Genomic DNA, 27276 nt, shown 5'->3' on the forward strand with positions numbered 1-27276 from the left:
AGAAACTCTACGCACAGAAATTTGACAATGTGAAAGAAAAGGATCAATATTTGGAATCACACCCTCTCCCTAGAATTAGCCAGGAAGAAATAGAGCTCCTGAACAGACCAATTTCAAGCACTGAGATCAAAGAAACAATAAAAAATCTTCCAACCAAAAAATGCCCTGGTCCAGATGGCTTCACTCCAGAATTCTATCAAACCTTCAAGGAAGAGCTTATTCCTGTACTGCAGAAATTATTCCAAAAAATTGAGGAAGAAGGAATCTTCCCCAACACATTCTATGAAGCAAACATCACCCTGATACCAAAACCAGAAAAAGACCCAAACAAAAAGGAGAATTTCAGACCAATCTCACTCATGAATATAGATGCAAAAATTCTCAACAAAATCCTAGCCAATAGATTACAGCTTATCATCAAAAAAGTCATTCATCATGATCAAGTAGGCTTCATCCCAGGGATGCAAGGCTGGTTTAACATACGCAAGTCTATAAACGTTATCCACCATATTAACAGAGGCAAAAATAAAGATCACATGATCCTCTCAATAGATGCAGAAAAAGCATTTGATAAAATCCAGCATCCTTTTCTAATTAGAACACTGAAGAGTATAGGCATAGGTGGCACATTTCTAAAACTGATTGAAGCTATCTATGACAAACCCACAGCCAATATTTTACTGAATGGAGTAAAACTGAAAGCTTTTCCTCTTAGAACTGGAACCAGACAAGGTTGCCCTCAGTCACCTTTACTATTCAACGTAGTGCTGGAAGTTCTAGCCAATACAATTAGGCAAGACAAGGAAATAAAGGGAATCCAAATGGGAGCAGAGGAGGTCAAACTCTCCCTCTTTGCTCACGACATGATCTTATACTTAGAGAACCCCAAAGACTCAACCACAAGACTCCTAGAAGTCATCAAAAAATACAGTAATGTTTCAGGATATGAAATCAATGTCCACAAGTCAGTAGCCTTTGTGTACACCAATAACAGTCAAGATGAGAAGCTAATTAAGGACACAACTCCCTTCACCATAGTCTCAAAGAAAATGAAATACCTAGGAATATACCTAACAAAGGAGGTGAAGGACCTTTATAAAGAAAACTATGAAATCCTCAGAAAGGAAATAGCAGAGGATGTTAACAAATGGAAGAACATACCATGCTCATGGATGGGAAGAATCAGCATTGTTCAAATGTCTATACTTCCCAAAGCAATCTACCTATTCAATGCCATTCCTATCAAAATACCAACATCGTACTTTCAAGATTTGGAAAAAATTATTCTGCGTTTTGTATGGAACCGGAAAAAAACCCGTATAGCTAAGGCAGTTCTCTGTAACAAAAATAAAGCTGGGGGCATCAGCATACCAGATTTTAGTGTGTACTACAAAGCCATAGTGCTCAAGACAGCATGGTACTGGCACAAAAACAGAGACATAGACACTTGGAATCGAATTGAAAACCAAGAAATGAAGCTAATATCTTACAACCACCTAATCTTTGATAAACCAAACAAGAACATACCTTGGGGAAAAGACTCCCTATTCAATAAATGGTGTTGGGACAACTGGATGTCTACATGTAAAAGACTGAAACTAGACCCACACCTTTCCCCACTCACAAAAATTGATTCAAGATGGATAAAGGACTTAAACTTAAGGCATGAAACAATAAAAATCCTCCAAGAAAGCATAGGCAAAACACTGGAAGATATTGGCCTGGGGAAAGACTTCATGAAGAAGACTGCCATGGCAATTGCAACAACAAAAATAAACAAATGGGACTTCATTAAACTGAAAAGCTTCTGTACAGCTAAGGAGACAATAACCAAAGCAAAGAGACAACCTACACAATGGGAAAGGATATTTGCGTATTTTGAATCAGACAAAAGCTTGATAACTAGGATCTATAGAGAACTCAAATTAATCCACATGAAAAAAGCCAACAATCCCTTATATCAATTGGCAAGGGACATGAATAGAACTTTCTCTAAAGACGACAGACGAATGGCTAACAAACACATGAAAAAATGTTCATCATCTCTATATATTAGAGAAATGCAAATCAAAACAACCCTGAGATATCATCTAACCCCAGTGAGAATGGCCCACATCACAAAATCTCAAAACTGCAGATGCTGGCGTGGATGTGGAGAGAAGGAAACACTTTTACATTGCTGGTGGGACTGCAAACTAGTACAACCTTTCTGGAAGGAAGTATGGAGAAACCTCAAAGCACTCAAGCTAGACCTCCCATTTGATCCTGTAATCCCATTACTGGGCATCTATCCAGAAGGAAAGAAATCCTTTTATCATAAGGACACTTGTACTAGACTGTTTATTGCAGCTCAATTTACAATCGCCAAAATGTGGAAACAGCCTAAATGCCCACCAACCCAGGAATGGATTAACAAGCTGTGGTATATGTATACCATGGAATACTATTCAGCCATTAAAAAAAATGGAGACTTTACGTCCTTCGTATTAACCTGGATGGACGTGGAAGACATTATTCTTAGTAAAGCATCACAAGAATGGAGAAGCATGAATCCTATGTACTCAATTTTGATATGAGGACAATTAATGACAATTATGGTTATGGGGGGGGAAACAGAAAGAGGGATGGAGGGAGGAGGGTGGGGCCTTAGTGTGTGTCACACTTTATGGGGGCAAGACATGATTGCAAGAGGGACTTTACCTAACAATTGCCATCAGTGTAACCTGGCTTATTGTACCCTCAATGAATCCCCAACAATAAAAAAAAAAAAAAAAAAAAAGAGATTTCTTAGATAGTAGTTAGGCCTATGAAGTGAGAAAAATAAATCATGTAGAATGGATGGAATTAGAAGCCATCTTCGTCAAGTTCCTCATTCTACAAATGACTAAAATTGTAGAAAACTGGTTCATATTACTAAGGGCTGATTCCTCATACTTCCATGATCTTGGGATAGGTACTTACAAGTGTTTCTTATAATGAAGACAGAGAGAAAGATTTTGGATATAGCAACTAATAGACCTGGAGCAATGTGTGTGAAGTACATGGTGGGCACTTAATAAACAGCAACTATAACTTCACTAAATACTCTATCACTACACTGTTTTTTATTTTTATTTAGTTTTATTTTTGAGACAGAGTCTTACTTTGTTGCCCTCGGTAGAGCAGCACGGTATCACAGCTCACAGCAACCTCAAACTCCTAGACTCAGTGATTCTCCTGCCTCAGCCTCCCAAGTAGCTGGGACTATAGGCGCCTATCACAACACCCAGCTATTTTTAGAGATGGGGTCACCCTCTTGCTCAGGCTGATCTGGAACTCCTGAACTCAGGCAATCCACGTGCCTCGGCCTCCCAGAGTGCTAGGATTACAGGTGGGAGCCACTGTGCCTGGACCCTGTACTCTTTTTTTAGAAGGATGAGTATATCTCCAGTCAGAGCCTATCACTGTGATTTCTCAGTTGGTCTTTAGCTTCTGGGATCTCTAGTTACGCAAGCAGTACTCACCCCTATAAATAAAGATGCCTCTGAAGTTAAGGAAAAATTTGTATGTAGGACAATAGATAAGACTACACTTAATTCAACAAACATTTATTGAGCACATCCTGTGTGTTTGTCAGTTTCTGTGCCAGGCTTGCCTGGTAAAGATGGCCAATATTGATAAATTTAAAACTTTTCTCTTTAAGTATCTGTGTTGAACAGTGAGCCTTTAAAACTTTAAAAGACCTTGTAAAAGACCTTTCATAAGAGATTACCATTTTCAATTAATAAAAGCATTTGTGGAGAAAAACTACTGGATAAAATTGCATAGAAGTTAACAAGTTATTGCTGATTATCTAGTATGAGCTACACTGTGCTAGGCAAGATAAGTAATACCCTGTTCATCTGTCAGAAATATTTTAATCTAGTTGAGAAGCTATATTATACCCATGTAACAGTCCCATTATTGACTTCCCATTTCATTTAAATCTCTCAGAAACCATCTGATTTAGATTGGTAAACCAAGTACTAATTTAATTTTTCAATTAGTTATTAAAGCTCAGAATTTAAGCAACCTGTTTACACTTAGAGCGCAAGGATGTGGGTAAAACAGACACTCATACTTCGGTCTCTAAAAGAGATAATAAAAAATAAAAGAGATAATTAAAAGGTCAATGTGTCTAGAAAGCTATAGAGTATTAGCCAAACTAATGTTATTATTTGTTTTGCTTTTTTGTTTTGGGGGTTTTTTTTTGGTTTGTTTTGACACAGGGTCTCACTCTGTTGCCCAGGCTGGAGTGCAGTGGCACAAACTAGCTCACTGCAGCCTCAAACACCTGGGCTCAAGTGATCCTCTTGCTTCAGCCTCCTGAGTAGCTGGGATTACAAGCATGTATCACCATGCAGGGTTAATTTTTCTATTTTTTTTTTTAATTGAGACAGAATCTCACTTTGTCACCCTCTATAGAGTGCTGTGCCATCATAGCTTACAGCAGCCTCAAACTCATGGGTTCAAGCAATTCTCTTGTCTCAGCAACCCAAGTAGCTGGGACTACAGGCACTTGCCACAATGCCTATTTTTATTGTTGTTGTTGTTTGTTTAGCAGACCCAGGCTGGGTTCAAACCCACCAGCCCCAGTGCATGTGGCCGGCGCCCTAATCACTGAGCTACAGGTGCCCAGCTAACTTTTCTGTGTTGCTCAGGCTAACATTACCATTTTTATTCTTTAATTCCAAACCCAGTGGAGTCCATTATTATTTCTTGCTTGAAAAGAATATAAGATTGAGTCAAATGCTAGACTGGATATTTCAAATTACAGATGGTATAGTTGTACTTCCTTTTACTGTGTGTCTGTATAGAACATCAGTAATCATAGTGAATTAACTTTTTCACTCTTTAGTTTTTTCATCCTCACTGTGACATTTTCCTTCTCAGTTGATAAAATAGAAACGAGCTTCATCACACACATCTGACCTCTGACTTTAGAAGCTCAGGAGTTTGAGACCAGCCTAAGCAAAAACCCTGTCTCTACTAAAAATAGAAAAACTGAGGCAAGAGGATCACTTGAGCCCAAGAGTTGAAGGTTGCTGTGAGCTACGACGCCATGGCACTCTACCCAGGTGACACCTTGAGACTCTGTCGTAAATAAATAAATAAATAAAAGTAATAATAAAATCTCCTTTTCCTTCCTCTAATCAAAGTCTTTTCCATGCAGAGCCAAATGTCAGGCACATATACCACATTTAAAATACTTAGAATAGTGTCTTACACATAATAAATGCTGTGTATGTTGGCAATTCTTATTATGTTTATTATTACTTTTCTTAAGACACAAGGTCTCACTCTATTGCCAAGTCTGAGTACAGTGGCAAAATCATAGCTCACTGTAGCCTCGAACTCCTAGACTCAAGCAATCTTCCTGCCTCAGCCTTCTGAAGAACTGCAAGGACAGGCATGCGTCAGCACTCCCTGTTCATTCTATTTTTTACCATTATTATTTTGTAGAAATGACGTCTTGATAAGTTGGCCAGACTGGTCTCAAACTCCCACCCCTAAATGATCCTCCTACCACAGCCTCCCAACATGCTGGGACTATAGACATGAGCCACTGTACCCTGGCCTCATTATTTTTCTTATATTGCTTGCATTTGCATTTTAAGTCTATCTACTTTGGATTGAAAGGCATTGTCTCTACTAATGGAATTTGAGGTATCAGTGAGCAGATGTGGAGAAATATTTTGGGAGAGTCCTGAAATAAGACTTTGTAGGCAACCACCTACTCATCAAGTCTAGCATGCTTTTTCTATTAAGTAATGGCTGCATTCTCTGAACAGCAGAGAATGGTACACCTAGTGAGCTGTGAAGAATTTTAAATGGCCCATATATGCTCTAACATCAATCTGTTAGACCCTAACGAACACAGTAATTAAATCAACATTGGAGCACCTACCCAATGGAGATAATTCTACTCTATTGGCCTGGTCCTCCAGCCACATTTGTTGGTTTAAAGGTTTCTTCTTTTATAATTATTTATCTCCCTGCACAAAAAAGACACCTAAATACCATGATGGTTTCTGTGGCAAAAAGAGAAATGAAACTGTAACTGTTAGGAGTAAAGGGAGATGAAAGAAAAAGCAATGACAGCTCTAATTGTATAGATAGCTTATTTGTTTGGTTGTTTCTTAAGCATTTAAAGACTCTTAGAATAAAAGTACTAAGTGAAAGGGACATATGACATAAAGATTCAGAAAACTTGCTAAAGAAACACAATTATGTTTTTCCACTTTCCCACCTTCCCAGTGACATGTCACTCTGACCCTAACTCCCCTCCCTTTGCCCAGACTCCATTCCCTCTTAGAATGTACTATAGGAACCCCACTCTAACCCCACTGATATTAGGCAAAAGAAAGAAAGACTTCATATGAAGAATTAGGCAATACAAATCAAGACTATCGCTGGTCTTATCATTGGGGAAGTCTTACTAGATAGAAGAACTTGTTTTGAAATTCTATTTTCCTTTTAGGAAAAATTCAAAGCCCACATCATAATTTTTAAAAATGGAGTTTAATGTTGGGTGTGGTCACTCACATTTGTAATCCTAGCACTTTGGGAGTCTGAGGCAGGTGGGTTGCTTGAACTCAGGAGCTCAAGACCAGCCTAAGCAAGACCAAGACTCTGTCTCTACTAAAAAAAGAAAAGAAAAGAAAACCTAGCTGGGCATTGGGGTGGGTGTCTTTAGTCCCAACTACTCAGGGGACTGAAGCAAGATCACTTGAGCCCAAGAGTATGAGGTTGCTGTAAGCTATGATGCCACGGCACTCTCCACCCAGGCAACAGAGTAAGACACTGTCTTTAAAAAAAAAAAAGGGGGGGGAGTTCTCGTTATATTTTCTTCCCATTTCCCAATTCACTGCACTTCCCCCACATGAGCTTGCTAAAGTTCATATTCAAAATTCACATCTAAAATAAAGAGGCCTGCAAGAGAAGCTCATGTAATCCCACTCCCTAAATATCACTAAGACATCTGAGATATTGTTTAGATCGTGGACTCTTACTTTGACATACCAGGATAGGTAGATGGACAGGCAAGCACATCAGATGTCACTGTTTGGCAGCTGATAAAAGTCAGTGGTGCTATAATACTAAGCACAGAGCTATTAGATTAGTCTATGAGAGCCTGAGATGCCTCTTCCTTCTCCTCAATAGTGGGTTAAACCCAGCCGGCATCTTTGGAACTACGGGTAAGTCCTTTCTTTATTCCTGCTACGGTTTTGGTTTTGTTTTGGGGGGGTTTTTTGTTTGTTGTTTGTTTTATCCAACCGTGTACAAAGATGACCTTCAGATAAAAAGTTTGAATTCCATATATCATAATGATTTTATACTAAGATTTAAAAGAGAAAGTGATCCATTCATTCCATTGAGATTGGAAGGCATTATCCAAAAGATAGCGGGAAAGATAATTGTGTGTCATTTTTAAACCATCCTATTTCCTTCAAAAGGGACATTTGATCCAGCTAGAATTTTGCTAACATCCTATGATATCAAATATCCTCTATGAGTCTCTTGTGCAAGTCTGTGCTATATTAGAAATGGGGGGGAAGTTAAGATTTTTAAAATAGAAGACTGAATACTATTTTACTTATAAAATCTTTAAAATTCATTTTACAATATTTGGATAAAATGATTCTGTCATGTAATATAATCTATTATAGAATTGAATTGTTTGAACAGTAACAAACATGAAGAAAAGCCTTAAAGAACTACCTATATAAACAGCTGTATAAGATTTTGTTGAAATTTTATAAAAATAAAACTTCTGAAAGAACATTTTTTTACTGAGCTTTAAAAAACATCACTAAATGTTAACTATGTAGGCCAATGCCAAAATGTACAAGACAACTGACATTCTGAAAATATGTATATAAAGAAAAATAGGGAACTCTTTTTGGAAAATATTAATGGTTATTTCTTAAGCAGTTTACTCCTTGCTATTTCAAGAGTCTGAATAATTTGCCTGTCCAGAATGGAATTTAGGAATCAAATGAGTTCAATTCTGCAATAGAATGAATAAACCCATACTTGGCCTTGAAAAAGACTTTCTCTGAGAAGATCTAATTAAAGCCCTCCTTCTGGATGCTTTTCCCCAACAATTTAAAGGACCAATGTAGCTTGTTTCTAAAATGAAACATTCTAGATTAATCTGTTGTGTTCATAAACTCGAAATTAAGGAATATATAGCTTTTTAAATATTCCTTTTCAACAGAGTCTTTCTTTTGACTGTGTAATTGCATTTTTGTTCTTTCCTAAAACTTCCACCTTTAATTTAACTCTACACTATATAAAAAACCTTAGGATAAATTTGTTTGGTCTAGAAAAGTTTCATTAATAGTATTTTGTTCAAGATAGTAACAAATAATTACAAGACTTTGTTTCAAGGATGATAATAATTTGGTTAACTTTTCAGTTAAAAGTTTGATTTATGATTATCTCAGTATTGGAAATAAAGTATGTAAATGTATTTTAAAATTATCTGATATTTTGCATAAAAAATAGGATTAATGCTACAACAATTTACAAGGCTAGTCTTTGTGTATAATGTCTATATATAGTCTGCTTAGATTTACAATATGAATGGGAAAAAATCAGAAGTACATATAATCCTTCAAGATCAATCATAATGACAAATGTTTCATCTAAGAAAAAATAAGGATCTACTGTAGAAACACAGGAGGGCCAACACAGAGCTAAGTATGAGAAATGGCACCCATCTGTTCTTGTGAGGTATAGACCAGCTCCATAAGTGTCTTATTTACTGCTATCCCTTCTGTTTGTCATTTGGAAAGAAAAAGTAAAAGAGGAGCTAAAACAATTTCAAAATTAGTCTGAAACAGATATTAAACAAGTAAAAATAATAAAAAGTAAAGCTCTAAATAATTAAGAGGACATCAAGACCAATAACTAAAACGTATAGCCTAAAAATAGAAAAAATTTACAAAGGGTTCTAGAATATAGTCTTTAACGTATCATACACACATACACAATCACTTCCTAATTATTACCGAGTTTGGTACTAAGGTCAATTTAGAATCCAGAGAGAAAAAGGAAGCAGTGAATTGTAAAGAAAAAAAAATCCACTCAAACTTGGACAATAACTAATTACGTGTGTTCACTTTTACTCTATGAAATTGAGAAATGACAAAGAAGTAAATAAAGATATTAAAGTAATGTTTTTTATGAAAAGAAACATATTGGTTTCCCTTAGTTTACCAGAACGATATTTATCAGAAACCTTTAGGATATGAATTAATTATTGAATAGAAGGAGTGGGAAGAATTCAGATGGAATGAATACTAGTGTATTATATATATTAAACTGCTATTAATTTTCAATCATTAAATCTCTGTGGTTAATGAAACTTCAGTCTTTGGGCAAAAGCTAATCATGAGACCACAAAGTTATTGCCCCAAGCATCATCACATAATTTCTTTTTAATAAGATTTGGAAGACTCAACTTTGTGCCCCTACATCTTGAAGCCCTTGGGCATGCTTTCACCCAGGGGAAAACACTAATTAATTCTTGTTCTTATTCTCAAGGGAAAATTCATCTGACCCATCTGACCCAGAATAAAAGGAAGACAAAATCTAAAAGCTAGCAAAGTTCAACCTTACAGCAACCTTAAAAGCACAAAAACACAAAAGAGTAAAAAGAAAGGTCCTAAAGATGTCAAATAAGTGGTATTATTGTTTAATAAAAATATTAAAATTTAACTTTCAATATTTTCTCCCTTTCAAGGAACAATATTCTTCAAGAGAAGCCCACTCCACCAAAGCCTGGTACACAGTATTCTCAGGATCTCAACAACGAGCAGATCAAGGTTGCTTGTGATTCCTTGCAACTTTCCGTGATTCCAGGCCTGCAGTCCCAAATTCAGGACACCACTCTTCCAGGAACAAATCACGATAGTAATAACTTGCCTTCGTCTTCTGCACATCAGCTAAGCATGTTTAACTACGAACGTCCAAAACACTTCATCCAGAGCCAAAACCCATGTGGCTCCAGACTGCAGCCTCCTGGACCAGAAACATCCAGCTTCTCTAGCCAGACCAAGCAGTCTTCCATTGTCATCCAGCCCCGCCAGACCACAGAGCAAAGATTTTCTGCCTCTTCAACAGTGAGCTCTCACATCACCATGTCCTCCTCTGCTTTCCCTGCTTCTTCACAGCAGCTTGCTGGCTCCAACCCAGGCCAAAGAGTTACAGCCACCTATAACCAGTCCCCAGCCAGCTTCCTCAGCTCCATATTGCCATCACAGCCTGATTACAGTAGCAGCAAAATCCCTTCCACTGTGAACTCCAAGTAAGTGAATATTTATATACTGCATGTACAGTAAGCTTATATCTGAGGACTTTGGGTGGGGTGGGGGGTATGTTGCAATATTCTATACTCTTTAAAAAGACTAAATAACCTTATGGTCTCATTCTGTAATTCTCCTAGTACACACAGAACCAGGGTATTGGCAATAAGAGGTCATCTGATGCATTCTCCAGTATCCAGGCTGAGCTGAATCCAAATTACCTAATACCTCATACAATTACTTAGCCATTATTTCCCATCTTTGACAAAAAAAAAGATTTTTAACACACCCAAGAACAATGAACGTGTCCTCTAGTTCTAAGCTAAGCTTCTCATGCTGCCTATTTAATTCCTCTGGTTCTGGCTCAGCTGAGATGAACACCTGTCCACTGTTCTTTAGACAGGATTTCCTCTCACATAAGCAAAGGCTATTAAGTTTCTCCTCAGTGTTAGTCTTTTCTTTCTATCCATTTTCCCCTCTAATATTGGATATCTACTTGGCCAAAAAAAATTTTTAATTAACAAATTTAAAAAATCTGAGACACTCAAGTGTATGAATTTTCCTATGGTCAGAAGGAAGGCTCACATAGATGAAGGCTTATGACCTTAAGGTTTCCTTTGGCAATTAAAACCATATCGTGTTCAGATTAGCTGGGTTGACCTAAATACAGGGAAGAATACCTGCAGCCTTATGCAAGCACATACTATTTCCACAGCCCAGATACTTTTTTAGGCAAACATGATATGAAAAAGGACACAGTGGTTGAGGTTGTGCTTTTTTTAAAACATGAACCAAATACTTGGTGCTTATGCAAACTTAAGGCTATCAGTTTTCCTTTTCCTTAACTGGCTAGAACATCATAGAATTAAATCTATGGTATCTCAAAAACTGTCTGATGGACACGTTCATTCATACTCTGGCTAATTTCTCAGTTTTCTTTAGAGGCTAATTTTTCTAGAATCATAGAATTAAATCAGAGGTATCTCAAAAACTGTCTGATGGACACATTCATTCATACTCTGGCTAATTTCTCAGTTTTCTTTAGAGGTTAATTTTTCTAGAAATTCCTATTCTGGAATTCCAATTCTGGAAACTAGTTGAACTGGCTACAGCAACTTGCAAAAAAACCTTTTCAATATTTAAAAAAATAAAAATCAGGACCAGGTACAATGGCTCATGCCTGTGATCCCAGCACTTGGGAGACCAAGGCAAGTAGATGGCTTGAGCTCAGGAGTTCAAGACCAGCCTGAGCCAGAGTGAGACCTTGTCTCTAAAAAAACAGCTGGGCATTGTGTGCACACTTATAGTCCCAGCTACTTGGGAGGCTGAGGCAAGAGAATCACTTAAGCCCAAGGGTTTGAGGTTGCTGTGAGCTATGACACCACAGCACTCTACTGGAGGGCAACAAAGTGAGACTGTCTCAAGAAAAAATAAAAACATGAATCAAGAAAACGAAATGCATTTGGTAGCAGCCTATAATTAGGTTGAACCATTTGAAATGGGTGAGAGTCAACTGTTTTTGACACACAAAAATAGCATTCTTGGGCGGCACCTGTGGCTCAGTGAGTAGGGCGCCATATACCCCATATACCAAGGGTGGCAGGTTCGAACCCGGCCCCAGCCAAACTGCAACAAAAAAATAGCCAGGCGTTGTGGTGGGTGCCTATAGTCCCAGCTACTCGGGAGGCTAAGGCAAAAAAATCGCCTAAGCTCAAGAGCTGGAGGTTACTGTGAGCTGTGACGCCACAGCACTCTACCGAGGGCAACAAAGTGAGACTCTGTCTCTTAAAAAAAAAGAATAGCATTCTCATAGGTTTGACCTAATGTTTTATTTTTTATTTATTTATTTTTTTTATTGTTGGGGATTCATTGAGGGTACAATAGGCCAGGTTACACTGATTGCAATTGTTAAAGTCCCTCTTGCAATCATGTCTTGCCCCCATAAAGTGTGACACACTAATGTTTTAAAAAGATACCTTGAAGAATGAACAGCCCCTCTCTTCCTTCCCTCCCAAACTCCCTTTATACCTGTGTCATACACTGCAGATCTTTCTTGGCTACATTTACTCAGATGGCCATCTTCCATCTAACTTTATATTATTTCCAAATGTCCTACATAAGCATTTTAAAAACTGAAATAACTTTTCCTGACTATAATATTTTTCTTAGAAAAGGCTTACCAGCCTATTTCAAATTCCTACCCAGAAAAGAAAGCTATCAAATAAATATTCACTGAGCCTCAAACATCTACCTAGCTCTGTGCACAGACCTAAGAAAAAAAGAAAGACAAAAATAGAGAGAATAAGAAATAAAGCCTAGGAGTTCCCCAAACCAGAGATCAAAGATTCAGCTTTAGCTGTTCCATTTGCAGCAACCATAGATAACGCTTTTAATCTTCCCATAGCTACTTGATACTCATCACATGTCCAGCTGTACAGCGTAGAAAGTCTTGGCCCTTTGAACATTTGTGCACAACTCCCTCATTGTTTGCACTGTCTTCTAAAATAATCCCTTGAATTCTAACCTAGAGAAGTTTGAAGCCTTTATTTAGCTTTTCATCAATAGGAAGCTCTTAAATGAACATTTTCTTGAGTAGACCAAACCACAGAGTGAAAATTAAGGGTAACCCTTTAACCCTTTAATTCTAATTATTCCGTCCAAAAAGCTTGCTATGTGACATTTAGCAAGTACCTTACCTGCTCAGCGATTGTTTTCTTATCTGTAACAACATTAAGGATTTAGGTAATTAATGATGGAGCAAAGATTTACAAAGCAGTGTGAAAGCAGTATTAATTTACAAATAGGAACAGGTATTATGTCCTAACACTTAAGTCACCTAAACTAGGAATAATGGGGGCATTTGGTGAATAAAGTGACTTATGTTACCCACATATCAGTGATTCTCAGGCTTTGTTTTGATAATACTTCAGGATTTCTCAGATACTATGTATACATGTAATCCAGAATTTTTCTGATATATTGTTAATGTGAAAACAATTATTCAATGCTAATATTCTTTTTTATATTAATTTTTTAATCCTAATAATATATAAATAATCCCTAATTGGTAGTGAAATACCTCTTTTTTTTTTTTTTTAAGACAAAGTCCTACTCTGTCACCCTAGGTAGAGTGCTGTTGCATCATAGCTCACAGCAACTTCAAACTCCTCTTGCCTCAGCCTCAGAGTAGTTGGGACTACAAGAACCTGCCACAAGACCTGGTTAATTTTTCTATTTCTAGTAGAGACAGAAGTCTCACTCTTGCTCAGACTGGTCTTGAACCTCCTGAGCTCAGCCTCCCAGAGTGCTAGGATTACGGGTATGAGCCACCATGCCTGGCCAATGCTAATTTTCTTTAACAAACATGTAACTTGTATAAGGAGAGTAAGCTAAGCTTTTTGTAAAAATGGTAGGCTATATAATTTTATATGATTAAGAGAAATATGAAATATATAAAACCAAAGGAAATCTGGCCTAGGAATTCAATCTTTAAATACAAAAGCTCACTATTTTTAAAAACACTTTACTTAACAAGTCAGACTATAGTTAAGGATTAATATGTGTATAGACAGCCATGAAGATCTGAAGATCTAAAATGTAAGGAGGGAAAATCTGTATCATCAACTTTTAACACAGACTATCTTGAATACAAGGAAAAACATTCATTCATTCAACTGATGATATCTCCTATACTCAAGCTTTGTGTTAGTAGATGTAAAGGATACATATCAAATAAGAAATAAGACATCTTTTTTTCTTCAGATTGTTTACACCCTAGTGATTACTAACTAGGTCCCCAAAGCCATAAACAATTAAAACTCTGGCTCCACTTGGAGGAAACACATTTCCATTTAACTCACCAGAACTTTTAATGATCCTTGATAATATCTGGACAGAATCATGTCAGAGAACAGGCAAAGGCTGTCTCATCTGGATAGCTGGAGCACATTTATTATAATAGTAGTAAAATATTCATTGAGAGCAGCAGCTGGTTTCCTCATATTAAACAGACTCATGCAGGCTAGGCCCTGTGGAGCCAGACATGAATAAACTAGGTAAAAACTGAACGAAACACTGTGAAAAGTGTGAGCCACCTAACATAGAAATACAGGACTCCCTAAGTACTACTCCATCCTCTGTCAGAATCAACAGTGCAACTACGAGAGAGGCAAGCATAACTTGGAAAAAATGAAGGATCAGAACTTGAAATAAATACTAACCAAACTCTTTGGCTGGTATTCAAATTTGCTTTTCCCCCCAAAATCCTTTGTTTTCAGTTTACAGTGATTTCTTCTTTCTCCTCTCATCATCCCTTTCTTTCTCTAAAAAAGCACTTCAGCAATGTTGAAGAAACTGTCATTACTTTAGAACTCATTTGTTATATAGTGTCATACTTGGATTTTCTAGAATATGAAATTAATAGAAATTGGAAATTATAGGAAAGCCAGAGGTCATGTAAACTGTAGATTCCATTCAAATAACAGAATACCAGTTGTATACTGGTAAGTATCTAACAATCAGCTCTGCAGGAAAAAGCTATGATTTGTGTTTTTTACCAATTTCTCTGGTGTAAATACTTCCACTACCACCAATTTGAAACTATAAAATGAAATAATAGGGAGCTAAAAGAGATGCTCTCTTGAGCTCATATGAACTAGCTTCAGGACACCACTGTTTAATATCTTCCCATAAATCAAACTTAAGAAATTCAATCATAAAGATTAGAAGAGCTCTCAAGTTGCCATTAACCAGACTTACTCTCATATTCTTTAGGGAAGGTCTTCAAGGGAGTGTCTCCTCCTATGTCTATTCTAAATTCTTCCTCCTGCCACTTAATTTAAATTTGCCAAGAGGAAAAAAAAAATGGTAGCCATTCTTATAAAATCCTTCCTGACAGTTAAGGCAATTTATAGTTGTAATAATACCAGTAGTACTAAGTGGTAAACTCAACATAACTAATTACAAAATTCAGCCAATTCTATTTTAGATACCTCATTTTACTTTAAAGATCTTCTTTTTGAAAAATATTTTCTTTTTCTTTTTTAAAGCTATCTACAATCCTCAGCTGGCCAACCTATAAATGCTAAGCCATCCCAAACTACAAATGCTAAGCCCACACCAAGGACTCCTGATCAGGAAATACAAGGATCAAAAGAAGCTTTGATTCAAGATTTGGAGAGAAAGCTGAAATGCAAGGACACCCTTCTTCATAATGGAAACCAAGTGGGCAAAATACCTATTTTGTACAAAAGGCCAATTAAACTATAAAATCTTATTTCAATAAGAAAATTCTTTCTATCTCACAGATCTCTGTCCCTATAATCAGCAAGAAATGGGATTATCTTAAAAGTAGAAATTGGGGTCCTAAACCATGTATCTGTAAATTAAATCACTTCTTGGTTTTTAGTAGTATAAATAGAAAAATGAAGCAAATGAAAAATCTGAATGATTTAATGAATATCTTCTGTTTTAACCATTACCTTCTCATAAAATATATGATGGCCAAATAACTAATGGGAAATATCATTTACCCTAACTTCTTTGCATACTTTGGTAATATTGATGGACAAATAATTATAGATATAATTCCAAAGTGGTGGGCTTATAGGCATGAGCCACCATGTCCACCCACTATCTTTGAAATAGTACCATATGCCTTTAGTATACCAGTCCCATTGCTCTCAATCATAAGTCAGTGCAAATATTCAGTGTTCATTTAACAAAAGTTACTTCTGAGACCAGGCACGGTGGCTCACGCCTGTAATCCTAGCACTCTGGGAGGCTGAGTCAGGTGGATTACCCAAGCTCACAGATTTGAGACTAGCCTGAGCAAGAGCGAGATCCCATGTCTAAAAATATCCAGGTGTTGTGCCAGGCGCCAGTGGTCCCAGCTACTTGGGAGGCTGAGGCAAGAGAATTGCTTGGGCCAAACAGTTTTGAGTTGTTGTGAGCTACGACACCATGACACTTTACCAAGGGTGACAAAGTAAAATTCTGTCTCAAAAAAATAAATAAAAATAAATAAAAGTTATTTCTGAAGGTGAAGACATGCAGTACTATAGTCAAAAACAGGCTGGTTGCAGTGTTCACACCTATAAACCCATGTACTTGTGAAGCTAAGGCAGGAAGATCGCTGGAGCCCAGCAATCGAGGTTACAGAGACCTATGATTGGGCCACTACAATCCAGTCTGGGTGACACAGGGTCTCAAAGAAAAACAAAAACAAAAAACAAGGCAGAGTGGCACATGCAGAACAAAGAGGAAGAGGAATAATTTCCCTTTACTTAGGAGAGCCTTATTTAAGGATGATCCTGCCTACCTGCCTTTTGTAGGAGCAAAATGCAAGCCCAAGTGAATCTTTACTAGAGAAGGCAAGTGGCACTAAAACAGAAGGAAAATGCTATGAATGAAAAAAGTTTCTCTTTCAAAAACATAAAATCTATCTATAATTCAACAGAACTTCTTTGAAGTTCTGAATTAAGAGTGGTTCTAAGGTAAATCTGTATAAATATATATATAAATATATATACATATATGGGGTTTTTTGTTTTGTTTTTGCGACAGAGTCCCAAGCTGTTGCCCTGGGTAGAGTGCCATGGCATCACAGCTCCCAGCAACCTACAACTCTTGGGCTCAAGCGATCCTCTTGCCTCAGTTTTTCTTTTTTTTTTTTTTTGAGACAGAGCCTCAAGCTGTGGCCCTGGGTAGAGTGCTGTGGCATCATACCTTACAGCAACCTCCAACCCCTGGGCTCAAGCAAGTCTCCTGCCTCCACCTCCCAAGTAGCTGGGACCACAGGCGCCTGCCACAACACCCGGCTATTTTTTGGTTGCAGCCGCCATTGTTGTTTGGCAGGCCCGGGCTGGATTTGAATCCACTTGGGTGTATGTGGCTGGCACCTTAGCCGCTTGAGCCACAGGCGCCGAGCCAGTTTTTCTATTTTTTAGTAGACACAGGGTCACGAACTCGTGAGCTCAGGCAATCCACCCTCCTCAGCCTCCCAGAGTGCTAGGATTACAGGTGTGAGCCACTGCAACCGGCCTGTGCAAATACTTTTTATAAAACTTCACTATCTCCTTATTAACTTCTTTAAAGCGGCTAACATATGAGGAGAAGATGGCTCGCAGATTGTTAGGACCACAGAATGCAGCTGCCGTGTTTCAAGCTCAAAATGACAGTGATGCACAAGACTCACCACAGGTAAATAAAAATAATCTTTATCCAAATGGCATATTTTTATTATGTGTAATTTTAAATATGTGCTTTTCTACAAGCTTATAAATAGCAATGAAATAAAAGTCAATCACTTCCATTCTCCATTAGATATATAAAGAGGCCGTGATGGGTGTGTGTGCCTGTGTGTGTATGTGTGTGTGTATATGTAGTATATGTATGCATATATGTGTATATATATTTAAGATTTAACCCTATTTTCTAGTAGTTCTAATATCCAGATACAAAATTTCACAAATTGAAAACACCAGAAGGCTAATGGTATCATTCTTTTATCTGGACATTTAGGGGTCAGTTAGTCCCAGGACTCTATCAGGGGTCCTCAAACTACGGCCTGCGGGCCACATGAGGCAGTGTGATTGTATTTGTTCCCATTTTGTTTTTTTACTTCAAAATAAGTATGTGCAGTGTGCATAGGAATTTGTTCATAGTTTTTTTTTTTAACTATAGTCCAGCCCTCCAACGGTCTGAGGGACAGTGAACTGGCCCCGTTTAAAAAGTTTGAGGACCTCTGATTGTAAATCTTTAATGGGACAGTTAAGTAAAACTCTGAAGTAGGCTCGACGTAGCTCAGTGGTTACGGCGCTGGCCACATACACTGGGGCCGTTGGGTTTGAACCAGGCCCGGGCCTGCTAAACAGCAATGACAACTACAACAAAAATAGCCAGACATTGTGGCAGGTGCCTGTAGTCCCAGGTACTTGGGAGGCTAAGGCAAGAGAATTGCTTAAGCCCAAGAGTTTGAGGTTGCTGTGAGCTGTGACACCACAGCAGTCTACCGAGGGCAACATGGTGAGACTGTCTCAAAAAAAAAAAAAAAAAGCTCTATAAAGTAATATATAAGGTGTTAATCATTTCAATGTTATTAACACTCATGGTACTAATGAAACATCCAATTCCTTCTGTCATGTTCAAAAACATTTATTAAGAAAAAACCTCGGCAGAGTTAATGGTACCGGTCTCTCTCACCTTTTCTCCTTCATGACAGGGACCTACTTCCAACTCTCTTTAGAAGTGTTCTAAACTTTCTCTTTGTTCTTCCTAAATAAAATTTCTTGGTTACCTTGGTGGGGGGTGGGGGAAGTAATAGTTCTTGGCTGTGCATGGTAGCTCACACCTCCGATACCAGCACTCTGGGAGGCCAAAGCAGGTAGATTTCTTGAGCTCAGGAGTTCTAGACCAGCCTGAGCAAGAGCAAGACCCCACTTCTACTAAAACAGAAAAACCAACCAAGTGTTGTGGTTAGCACCTGTAGTCCCAGCTACTTGGGAAGCTGAGACTTGAGGATCGCTTAAGACTAAGAGTGAGGTATACTTACACCATGGCACTCAACGGCAGGGACAGAGTGAGACTCTGTCTCAAGAAAAAAAGTAATGGTTCTAGAATTAGAACCACTCTTAGAACCACAAAACCACTCTTTGCAAGAAAGGATTAACTTTATGAAGGGCATAAAGTGAATATTCCATAGGCTTGTGCCTAATCAACCTGATTTTAACAAGTAACCCCAAAGCAAAATATACGCTTCACGAGGCAGACCAAAATGTTAAAGCTCTGTCTTCCTTTTGTAGTGACCTCTCATTCCTTCCCCAGAAGTCCACAAGAAACTGGGAGACAAAGGAGCGAAATTAGAAACTCAAGAATTCTAGTGTCCAAGATAAAAAGCAGAAAGTAAGATTTTTGTTTCTGTTCCTGACACTAGAATTACTAAAAAGAATGGAGCAGGGTATAACAAGCAAGAACTAGAAACTGAAAAGAGAAATTTTTTTTGGCTACTGAACAGTTCGTGAATTCATTCATTCAACCGCATGGGACTGCGGTTGAATGAATTCTCCTCAGTCCCATGCAGTTGAATGAGGAGAATTCTCCTAGAAGAGGAGATTACAACAAGAATGAGACACAAACCCATCTCTATTAGTGGCAATTACTCAAAGCAATGTTATAGTGATGATGGTTTGTAATAAATGCATAGTGTATGATTCCAAGAGCAAAGATGTATTGTTTTTTCTCATTTATTCTTTAAAATCTTTAAGACAAAGGTGACAGTCCTGGGGAAAAGATAACATCAGAAACATCATTATGAAATCAGAAAATACAGATCTTACTTTTTTTGCACACTTTAAACATTACACCCAAATTCTACTACGTATCATCAAACTATGGTATAACTGAAATATTACCTCTCTGAATATAACTATATACATGTTCAAACCACCACTACAGAAAAAAGTCAAAAACTTGAATTGCATGTTTTGAGTTTAATTGTATTATTCTCATTTTATAAAAAAAAAGGTAGTTGATGTGTTTGATCATTGAATTGACCAGTCGTTTTAAATATTTTGCTCAGAGAACCTTAAGGCTAGCCAAAAACTGTACAGAGTTTTAAGATTTTTGTTTTAAAATGACAAAATATATTAGCTAAACAGATGCGTCCAAAAATAAATTATTTGTACTCAGATTTTACCACTTCTTGGTCTTTTGGCTAAAATCAAGTGTTGTACTCAGATTTTCTGTGCCTCTAATGTAGATGTATCTTAGGTATTTTGATAGAGACTGTATTTTCTACTTTGTATCTCCCAATGCCAAGCACAGTGAGATAAAAATAAGAGACACTTTATTTAGAGACAGGGTCTCACTATGTTCAGTGACTGGTCTCAAACTCCCAGCCTCACAGTAGCTGGAATTATAGGCACATGCAACGTGCCCAACACTGAAGAATTTTTAATATTTAATCAATTAACTAATTATATTATAAACATCATCAATTACTGATTCTATTTTCAAATTTTCTGGTGTTCAGATATACACTCTAAATGCTTGTTTAAGCTGGGTGTGGTGGTCCACACCTGTAATCCCAGCACTCTGGGAGGCCAAAGGGGGTGGAATGCCCGAGCTCAGGAGTTCGAGACCAGCCTAAGCAAAATTGAGACCCCATCTCTAAAAAACAGCCGGGTGCTGTGTCGGACACCTACAGTCCCAGCTACTCCAGAGGCTGAGGCAAGGGGATCGTTTGAGCCCAAGAGATTGAGGTTTCTGTGAGCTGTGACACCACAGCACTCTACCAAGGGTAACAAAATGAGACTTAAGTCTTCTAAATAAATAAATAAATAAACAAACAATATGCTTGCTTAACTTAAACATATCTTTATTAAATAGGAAATAACTGTTATTTTTCAAAGTTTTTTTCATAGCTCTACTCATATCTTCCATGGTGTCCATCTGGATTTTGTGCCAGCAGCTAAAAAGAGAAGTATTTTCCAGTCTAATAGTGTTTACGGCTGTTGGTGCCACTTTTGAGCAGTAGGCATGACACCCTCTATCTATTGCCAGCATGAGTGACTGCATATCTATTCCTGTTTTACTAAAGGACACGCTGTACTATGCATTCCCATTTCAAATACACCAGGAGAACATATCATCCTTTGTCATAAATAGTTATCTGAAAAATGAACCACAATCAATTCCAAGTCTAGCTAATTTTCATAAATAATACTCATTAATAGTCCTATTATTTCTGGAGATTTCAGGAGTAGTTAGTGCTCTATATTCTAAGTGCTCAAAAGCTGAATATATAGAACTTATCATGACTGTACAAAATCAGAAAAAATAGAAATGTTCCTTTCAACAACTTTATAATTCTGCTTCATTTCAAGCTAGCAAGTGCATGTTAACATTCTAACTTCTTTTTAATTTCAAGCAGCACAACTCAGAACATGCACGACTGCAAGTTCCCACCTCACAAGTAAGGTAAATATCTTTTTTAATTTTTAAAGAAATATGTTCAGCTTAAAAATACAATATTTATAAAACCCTTTAGCCTGCTATAGTAAGTTTTACTTTTTTAAAACCACAATCTGTATTTCCTAATGTCTGAGATGATAATCAAAATCTTTTTGTTAATTATCAGAACTATGCCAGAGGTAGTTTTTTAATGTTTTGGTCAAATAAGCCAGGACCATGTTGTTTCCACGTTAAACAACTGTCTCATGACAAAGGAAACACATTTCTAATTATACAATCTTTGCAGATGATAAGAATAATCTATGGGGTACTCTGCACTTTAATAAACATATTTACCAACCTATAGCACTATAAAAGAAACAAATATGAGCCGGGCGTTGTGGCGGGCACCTGTAGTCCCAGCTGCTCGGGAGGCTGAGGCAAGAGAATCGCGTAAGCCCAAGAGTTAAGAGGTTGCTGTGAGCCGTGTGACGCCACGGCACTCTACCCGAGGGCGGTACAGTGAGACTCTGTCTCTACAAAAAAAAAAAAAAAAAAGAAACAAATATGTACAATTTGTACCAGATGTTTCTAAACTGCTACCATTTCTAACAGTCATCAAACATGCCACAGCTAAATACAATCCTAAACCCTCTCTCTATTGTTCTTACACTATCAGATCAAATAGTAGACTTTGGAGTTTCAAATTTGATGGTTAAACTATATTTGTATAAAGGAAAAGCGATGATAACATTTATATGTAGTTATTATAAAAATATTTTTGTAGAAGTAGATCATCCTCAAGAGGAGATGTGAATGATCAGGATGCAATCCAGGAGAAATTTTACCCACCACGTTTCATTCAAGTGCCAGAGAACATGTCGATTGAAGAAGGAAGATTTTGCAGAATGGACTTCAAAGTAAGAGGGTTTAAAAGTATTGGGAGGAGGGCGGCGCCTGTGGCTCAGTGATTAGGGCGCCGGCCCCACCTACCAAGGGTGGTGGGTTCAAACCCGGCCCTGGCCAAACTGCAACAAAAAAATAGCCAGGCGTTGTGGTGGGTGCCCTGTAGTCCCAGCTACTTGGGAGGCTGAGGCATGAGAATTGCCTAAACCCAGGAGCTGGAGGTTGCTGTGAGCTGACGCCACAGCACTCTGAGGGCGACAAAGTGAAATTCTGTCTCTTAAAAAAAAAAAAAGTATTGGGGGGAGATTAATGGGATGCTAAATTTTGAAAAATGTCCTCTTCCAGCTGGGCACAGTGCCTCACAACTATAATCTCAGAACTTTGGGAGGCTGAGGCAGGAGGATCACTTGAACCCAGGAGTTAGAGGCTGTGATAGGCTATGACCATGCCACTCAACTCCAGCCTGAGCAACAAAGCAAGACCCTATCTCTTAAAAAATGAGAGAAAGAAAGGAAAAGAAAGAAAAATGCCCTCTATTTCAAAGTTTGTCACACAGCTTGAATAGCAGTATGTACAATGGATTAGAACACAAATTCTAGAATCAAGCTGATTTATATCTGAATCCTGGCTCTGCCACTTTCCAGACAAGTCACTTAACCTGTGTTTTGTCTCATCATACAAAGGGAATAACAAATATATTTACTTCATAAAGCTATGAAGATTAACTGAGTAAATAGGTATACCTATTACCACTTACATAGAAACACTATGTAAGTCATAGTTGAGTTTGATGCTCAACTATCAAAACAATAGGATTTCTAAAGTTAACGCATTTCTACTCCTCCTCCATCAAGAAATTCAAGCCACCCTGCTTTCTCTTGGCCTGGTTCCTCAGGCTAGAATAGCTCTTTAAAAGATCCTACATTTTTATTATCCTCATTTTGGAGAACTTTTTCTTGTGAAATTTTTTCTAGATTTATGAATTAAAGTTAGTGTTACGGCTTAACACTGAATTTAACTGTTAAGGTTTAATCCTACAAAAACATTTAACAAATTGCCATTTATTTGACAAAGAACACTCTTAAATTATTTATTAGATCAGCCAGTCTCACATATACATGCCTCTGGGACTTCATTTGCAGTCACAATTAGCCAGAAAAGCCATATGACTTTCATATTCCTGTGGAAATTAATGTAACATAAGTTAATGTTCTAACTATAGTAGTTAGAATCATAAAGAGACTGAGATTACATGTGAAAGAGCTAGAAGGTCTGAAAATACTGTATTAATTTCAAGAATCTTAATTCCCCTGTTGTTTTAAAAATCATTAGTACCCTGTTAGCTCTTGCTTTGCATTTTATTCATGAACTATAGGGGAATTTTTAAATTTCATAAATGGACGAAAGAGTCCCAGCACTGCTAGACTTTAAAATTCTTTCATCATCTGTTTTTGTTTCTAGGTGAGTGGACTGCCAGCTCCTGATGTGTCATGGTATCTAAATGGAAGACCAGTTCAATCAGATGATTTGCATAAAATGATTGTGTCTGAGAAGGGTTTTCATTCACTCATCTTTGAAGTGGTCAGAACTTCAGATGCAGGGACTTACGCATGTGTTGCCAAGAATAGAGCAGGAGAAGCCACCTTTACAGTGCAGCTGGATGTACTTGGTAAGCCTCCAAAGGGATCTTTGAGAGTTCCTTAAGATCCAGCAGTATTGAAAAAGTATTTTTAAAGAAAGTGTTATAAAGATAAGCCCAGACAGCTTCCTATTTAACTCTAATGTCTACACAACCTAGTGGAATACGTAGATATGATAAGCCACAGAATGACAATAACAATAAAATTTTGAGGAAAAGTCAATGAAACTAGTATGACATATCTACCACCAAAGCTTTTTTGGAAAGAAAATAAAGAAATCATACAGTTTTAAGCACAGCAAATAAGGTAGTATAAACATTTCTAAATATAACTATAGGGCACAGATTTTCAACCAGTGTGCCAAGAGAGGGTCTTAGGTATGCCTTGAAAATTTTTAAAGATTAATCACATTATTTTCAAAAGAAGTTTAAAGCACAGTAAGTATATATATAGATATATTTTTTTAATCAACATATAATTTAAGTGTACCATGGAAACTTAACTATAGGTTCAAGTGTGCCATAAGATAAAAAAGTTGAAATTCAGAGAAACTAAGCAAAATGTTCCCATTTATTTATTTATTTTTTTTTCCCCATTTAGACATGATTCATAGAACCAACAGAAAAGCTGAACCCAGGCAGTGCCTGTGGCTCAGTGAGTAGGGCGCCAGCCTCATATACCAAGGGTGGCACGTTCAAACCCTGCCCCAGCCAAACTGCAACAAAAAATAGTTGGGCATTGTGGTGGGTGCCTGTAGTCCCAGCTACTTGGGAGGCTGAGGCAAGAGAATCGCCTAAGCCCAAGAGCTGGAGGTTGCTGTGAGCTGTGATGTTACAGCACTCTACCAAGGGCGGCAAAGTGCAACTCTGTCTCTAAAAAAAAAAAGATAGAAAAGCTGAACCCAAGATGACCAAATACTCATGCTGCCTCCCTCTATATGAGATAATACATGAGAATTACTTAAATTATTTGAATGAAACATGATTATAAATACAATGAATCATTATACTACAGTTATAGAACTCTGACTTGTATAATAACATAATATTATTTATTATTTTACTAAAACTAAAAGTTTCCAATATTGTTGTTGCTTTTCAACACTTTAATACCAACATACTATTTTCATAATTCTTTGGTTTGATTTAATACCTTTTTTATAATATTTCACATATTTCAATTTTTTTCTTTATAGCAAAAGAACATAAAAGAGCACCGATGTTTATCTATAAACCACAGAGCAAAAAAGTTTTTGAGGGTGACTCAGTGAAACTAGAATGCCAGATTTCAGCTATACCTCCACCAAAGCTTTTCTGGAAAAGAAATAATGAAATGGTACAATTCAACACTGACCGAATAAGGTAGGATATGTATTTTCAGACTATCATTTATTTGGGTGAATCCAGTTATATTTTAACATATATCATACATGGCATGCAGTTATGATCTGAATTTGTCTCGTTTTTAAAAGACATATAACAAAATTTCATTAAGCCAGTTTCCACTACTGAGAAATGTATGGCATAAAGACAGCTAGGAGGCTGGGCTCCATAGCTCAGTGGTTAGAGCACTGGTCTTGTAAACCAGTGGTCCTGAGTTCATTCCTCGCTGGGGCCTCCGGCTGATTAAAAAAAAAAAAGACAGCTAGGATTTGCCTTTTAATCAACAATAAAGAAAGATGGCTCAAGGAAATAAATGACATATATAAGATTAAGGGGGGATATTTGATTCAAGAAAACCAACAGCTATTTGTCAATGAATAGATACATAGCCAGAATTTTCAAATGCTTCTTTTTCTTATCAGTCTGACTCTATACGTCAGAGACATTACTCAAATACGTTTTTACAGAAAAATTAATTCTTGGATGGGCACAGTGCACTCTAGGAGGCTAAGTTGGGCGGATTGCTTGAGCTCAGGAGTTGGAGACCAGCCTGACCAAGAGCAAGACCCTGTCTCCACTAAAAATAGAACAACTAGCCAGGAGTTGTGCAAACCTATAATCCCAGCTACTAGGAGGCTGAGGAGGGAGGATCACGTGAGCCCAAGACTTTGAGGTTGCTGTAAGCTATGACACCAGGCACTCCCTCAAGGGCAACAAAGTCAGACTCTGTCTCAAGAAAAAAAATTAATTCTTGTACTTTCATTTTTTATTTTTTTTTCAGCTTATATCATGATAACACTGGAAGAGTTACTTTACTGATAAAAGATGTAAACAAGAAAGATGCTGGGTGGTATACTGTATCTGCAGTTAATGAAGCTGGAGTGACCACATGTAACACAAGATTAGACGTTACAGGTATGTCTCAAGTGTAATAAAGGATTTAACCAGGACAATTTAATAAGAGATGTAATTCCCAGTAAAGTATAAAAGCTGAGGAATTGTTTCCATACATAAACAGTTTTGATTTTTTTTTTCCTATCTAATACCTAGTGTAAGTAATTCGTTTAGAACAGGTTTTCTGAATTAGTTTTATTTGATCTATTTCAGCCCGTCCAAACCAAACTCTTCCAGCTCCTAAGCAGTTACGGGTTCGACCAACCTTCAGCAAATATTTAGCACTTAACGGGAAAGGTTTGGATGTGAAACAAGCTTTTAACCCAGAAGGAGAGTTTCAGCGTCTGGCAGCTCAATCTGGACTTTATGAAAGTGAAGAACTTTAATAACTTTAGCAACACTGGAAAATGCACAACTACACTATTAATAATATATTTGATTATATTTTTGAAATAAATCCATAGCTGTATTAACAGATTATGGCTTTAATTAGGTAACATAGTTAATACACCTATATTTCTAATATTACTTACCCTTTGACTCTTGCACATTCTATCTACTCCTCCCATTTGTGAAGCCTACAGAAGATCTGGGTGTATGAATTAGTAATTGTAGAACACTATCTTAAAATACAGGATTTCAACATTTAAGTCATACACATTTAACAATTACAGGTTATAAATTAATATCAACTTTTTAAGAAACCTAATGCTTGTAATAAGGTTTACTGGTATTGCTTTCTGAACGTTTTACCTATTTATTTTCTCTTGCAGGAATACTAATATGGTATTGATTATGTAGTGTTCCATAGCTTTATGTCAAAATAGAATAAAATTCAAATATTTAAAACAGACTGTCTCCTCTTCACAGAAGTCTAGATCTTTAAAATAAAACTGGGGCTCAGCGTCCGTAGCTCAGTGGTTAGGGCACCAGCCACATGCACCAGGGCTGGTGGGTTCAAACCTGACCCCAGCCTGCTAAATGACAACAACAACAACAACAGCTGGGCGCTGTGGCAGGTGCCTGGAATCCCAGTTATTTGGAAGGCTGAGGCAAGAAAATCACTCAAGCCCAAGAGTTTGAGGTTGCTGTAAGCTGTGACTCCATGGCACTCTACCAAGGGCAACATAGTAAGACTCTATCTCAAAAAAAAGTAATAATAAATAAAACTCC

The 27276-nt window shown here is 37.3% G+C and overlaps 1 protein-coding gene and 1 non-coding gene across 3 annotated transcripts; both read left to right on the forward strand.

Annotated features, from left to right (window-relative positions):
- The first annotated feature begins 7062 nt into the window (after positions 1–7062).
- Positions 7063–26956, forward strand: MYOT (myotilin). Of its 2 annotated transcripts, none has more exons than XM_053566064.1 (10): positions 7063–7217; positions 9770–10333; positions 15380–15554; positions 17427–17531; positions 21259–21308; positions 22069–22201; positions 23649–23856; positions 25023–25188; positions 25991–26124; positions 26317–26956. In XM_053566064.1, exons 2-10 carry the CDS (start codon positions 9978–9980, stop codon positions 26487–26489), a joined length of 1500 nt encoding a protein of 499 aa, XP_053422039.1. In that variant the 5' UTR covers positions 7063–7217; positions 9770–9977; the 3' UTR covers positions 26490–26956. The 2 variants fall into 2 exon arrangements, with proteins under 2 accessions (XP_053422039.1, XP_053422040.1); XM_053566065.1 differs by having other exon boundaries at positions 7126–7217; positions 21262–21308.
- TRNAT-UGU (transfer RNA threonine (anticodon UGU)) lies at positions 25372–25444 on the forward strand. Its single transcript has one exon. It is a non-coding gene; the product is annotated as a tRNA-Thr (tRNA).
- Positions 26957–27276: the final 320 nt, after the last annotated feature.

Source organism: Nycticebus coucang, chromosome 17 (genome assembly GCF_027406575.1).
Source record: "Nycticebus coucang isolate mNycCou1 chromosome 17, mNycCou1.pri, whole genome shotgun sequence".
NCBI lineage: Eukaryota > Metazoa > Chordata > Mammalia > Primates > Lorisidae > Nycticebus > Nycticebus coucang.

What these genes read in the sequence shown, in the direction of transcription:
- MYOT (XM_053566064.1), top strand. Translation starts at nt 9,978, where the DNA reads ATGTTTAACTACGAACGTCCAAAACACTTCATCCAGAGCCAAAACCCA. An exon ending in CCTTCCACTGTGAACTCCAA is followed by an intron (nt 10,334 to 15,379) that starts GTAAGTGAATAT and finishes TCTTTTTTAAAG; the next exon opens with CTATCTACAATCCTCAGCTG. An exon ending in ATGCACAAGACTCACCACAG is followed by an intron (nt 17,532 to 21,258) that starts GTAAATAAAAAT and finishes TTTAATTTCAAG; the next exon opens with CAGCACAACTCAGAACATGC.